General features: G+C 28.2%; 1 protein-coding gene across 1 annotated transcript; it reads left to right on the plus strand.

The window, feature by feature from the left end:
• Positions 1–1,341: 1,341 nt before the first annotated feature.
• Positions 1,342–2,630, plus strand: LOC105558412 (cytochrome P450 4C1-like; the record flags this gene model as incomplete). Its single annotated transcript, XM_012006072.1, has 4 exons — positions 1,342–1,519; positions 1,819–1,992; positions 2,057–2,259; positions 2,369–2,630. Coding segments are annotated over 3 exons (519 nt in total), but the record flags the coding sequence as incomplete, so codon positions are not given.
• Positions 2,631–3,538: the final 908 nt, after the last annotated feature.

Raw genomic sequence — 3,538 nt, forward strand, 5'->3', positions numbered from 1 at the left:
AGAGAGAGAGAGAGAGAGAGAGAGAGAGAGAGAGAGAGAGAGAGAGAGAGAGTCAGAAGCGAGAATTATGTGTGATGAAAATTCTTACGTGTTACTGTCAAATAAAAAGATATTTGGATAAAAACAAATTTTAGACAATTTTAGAACCCTTATGAAATACATAAAAAATTATCTTTTTTCTTTGATAAGTAACCTATTGTTTATTAACTGTCAAGGAAAAAATATAATTTTTGGCATATTTTACAAGTGTACTAAAACTACAATGTTTTCATCCAAGTATCTTTTTATTTGACAGTAACACAAAAATTTTCATCATGTATGAAATCTCGCTTCTGACGTCACAGTTCAACGTCGCGGGAGAGGGAAGTATTAAAAAGCATTTAGAAATCCATTGGATGTCGAGTGGATATTGTTGGGATCGATTTTATTGTATATAATTACGTCTTTAGGATGTCCTTAGGATGTCCGGGTTTGGATCGCGTATAGATTCGAGATCTTATAAGCGGACATAGGGACGTCCTCAGTATATCCTTAGTATGTTCTACCGATTTTCACGGATATACCCGGGATGTTTGAAAATCCCTTTAGATATATCCGGTGGACAAACTTGGGATCAACTTTTGCTGTGTGGGACTTTTCCCTCCAACAAACAGTTATCGAGATATTATAAACTAAACATTGAAAAAGTTATAAATTTTCTCTTGAATATCTCAAAAAGTATTAGGCAAATCAAAAAATGTTTCAGACAAAAGTGGTTCATATTAATTAGTAGAATAAGATAGTATAATAAACAATAGGGAATTCCAATTTAAAAACTGACGGCGGCCTCCATATAACCATAAAAAACTTTTTTTTTTAAATTAATTTTACCATTATATAGCCCTTTTAAAACCGTACAACTTTTGTCTAGAAGATTTTTTCCGTATATCTTCCACATTTTTCGAGATATTTCACCGGTCCGGTACTTTTTACTCATCCTGTATTGTTAGTATATGTATACGTAGTTAAACATATTTAAATATAATTATAAATTAGTAAATTTTCCTTTCAAAATTTTTTTCATATAAATTCATAGAATTATACAAAATTACAAAGAATTATATACAATTATAAAGATTTTAATATAGAATTATAAAGACTTATATAAAAATACAATATGTAAAAACTTGTATGGAAATATTTGGTATGTAATTTTACATATGTATAACTATACACAGATTTATACATATATTATTTGTGTATGAAAATTGTTTTAACAAGGGCAATGTTCTTTCGATCATTATTAATAAAAATATTATTTTGCATACATTTATTTAAATGAATTCTTTATTTTACATTAAGGAAAAGGTATATGAAGAATTATGTGAAATTTATGGAACTAAAAGTACAATAGATGCGCCAATCATGTACGAGGACTTACAATATATGCGTTATTTGGACGGTGTCATAAAAGAAACTATGAGAATTTTTCCCATTGTACCTCTAGTTGGACGAAAGGCAACAAAAGACATAAAAATAGGTTTGTTCCTTTTTGCATTCTTATTTGAATTACTTATTTTAAATAATAAGAAAATTCTGATTTAGAGATATGTTACAAAAGTAGTTGATATCAATATTTTACAAGAATAGTGATGTTATTTTAATAAAACTTAAATAAAGAATAATAAAATAAATATTATTTTAATTTTCCGCGTACTATATTGTTTTGTGAATTATATATGTATATCAATTGTATAATTAATTTTGGTTGTATTACTTAACATTATTGCTATTATAGTAAGCTTCTGTAATAATAATTTTTCTGTATAAAAATTTTAGGTGACAAGACTATACTAAAAGGCGCGAATATTATCGTTGCAATTTTTCATATTCATCGAAATGATAAATACTGGCCAAATCCTCTAAAATTTGATCCTGAAAGATTTCTTCGAGAGGATATTAAACATTCTCAATATTATATTCCTTTTAGTGTTGGTTCAAGGAATTGCATTGGTAAGCATAAACAAATTATAAAATATAGTAAAATTGTTATATATATGAATTCACAAATTTGCAGGAATGAAATATGCTGCAATAAGTACAAAAGTTATCTTAGCAACATTAATTAGAACATTTTCTTTTAAAGTTAACAAAAAAATTAAATTAGAAAATATTAAATTAAAATTTGACATAGTTTTATCAACGGAAACACCTTTGAAAGTCCGAATAGAAAAACGGATATAATAAATATACGAAATAATTTAGTTGCACAACATGCTGGTGAGTTTCGATTTAATACTTTTTGTAATATATCAAATGTAATAATAAACAGCATACAATATTTATATGTTCCAAATATTTATAAAATTTATTTTAATATTTTATACAGGATTACGAAAAAACACTGGGGCCCTGGGACGTTACTTTTTTTATAACTGTAACGGCCGGTAACGTAATTATTTCTTTTAGTAACTGTAATGAATTTAACAATTACTTTTATTGTTACATCTTCAATCGTCATGTATCAATCGATATTCATACTGTATATTTGACAATTTTAAAATAAAAAGTGTTTTATTAATATTTGTATACAGTCAGTAATAAAATATTGCAAAAGTAAATGTTGTAGTTTGTCTGATCTCATTTCAGAATTAAAAAATAACGGAAAATGTATAATAATTGTTTTTTTTAAGTAACGGTAATGATAACGAGTTACTTTTGAAAATCAGTAACTATAACGGTAACGAGTTACATTTTTTACTCTGTAACAAATAACGATAACTTATAGTTACACTTAAAATGTAGCTTTCCTATCCCCGTATATTCAGAACTTTTGTGTAATAGTATTGTAAAACAATACATTACGCGCGATACTCGTACTAAGCATTATCCTTTTCTTCTATTTTTACTCTTTGCTATTGTTGTTTTGTGTTTCTTTTCTTCTTCTTTTACAATGGTATTTTTTTCTTTCATATATGTTATACATGTGCTGTGTGGGTTAGTACCTATTCAGGTTCAGATAATGATATTATTATTTAGTCCTTATCAGGCGCACCCTATTTATACTGTTTGTTCAGGTCCTGATATAGGATTACATCAGGCAATTTTTATCAGGGGCGCCCTATTAGTATATCTATTCAGGTTCAGATAAGGGTGATTTCAGGTGTTACGTCTGGGTAATCTAGATCATTATCGACCGAGACTTCGTAACTGGATAAATCAATGTAATTATTAAATCTTGTAAATTCAAATCTTTCCCTAGTTTTCAGTCACCCTGCGTTCACCGGGTTTACTGGGGATTAGGGGGTTAGTGATCCGTCGTCTAAACCAGATACAGTAATTGCATAAGTATTCACTCACCAAAATTAGTATATTTAAATGTTAACTTGCGTTTTAATTTAGGCAATAATTTGTTACAATAATAGTTAATGCATAAACCCGGAAAAGGGTTTGAATTAATAAGGTTTGTGAATTATATTATAATGTCGTTTTGTAGAGCACTCGCTAGTACGGCGAGCCTTTATCGTCATTGCTTGCATTCCGCGAGAGATAGGAGCAC

This window comes from Vollenhovia emeryi, unplaced genomic scaffold, assembly GCF_000949405.1.
Source record: "Vollenhovia emeryi isolate VEMERY1.0 unplaced genomic scaffold, V.emery_V1.0 DF939347.1, whole genome shotgun sequence".
Classification (NCBI taxonomy): Eukaryota; Metazoa; Arthropoda; class Insecta; order Hymenoptera; family Formicidae; genus Vollenhovia; species Vollenhovia emeryi.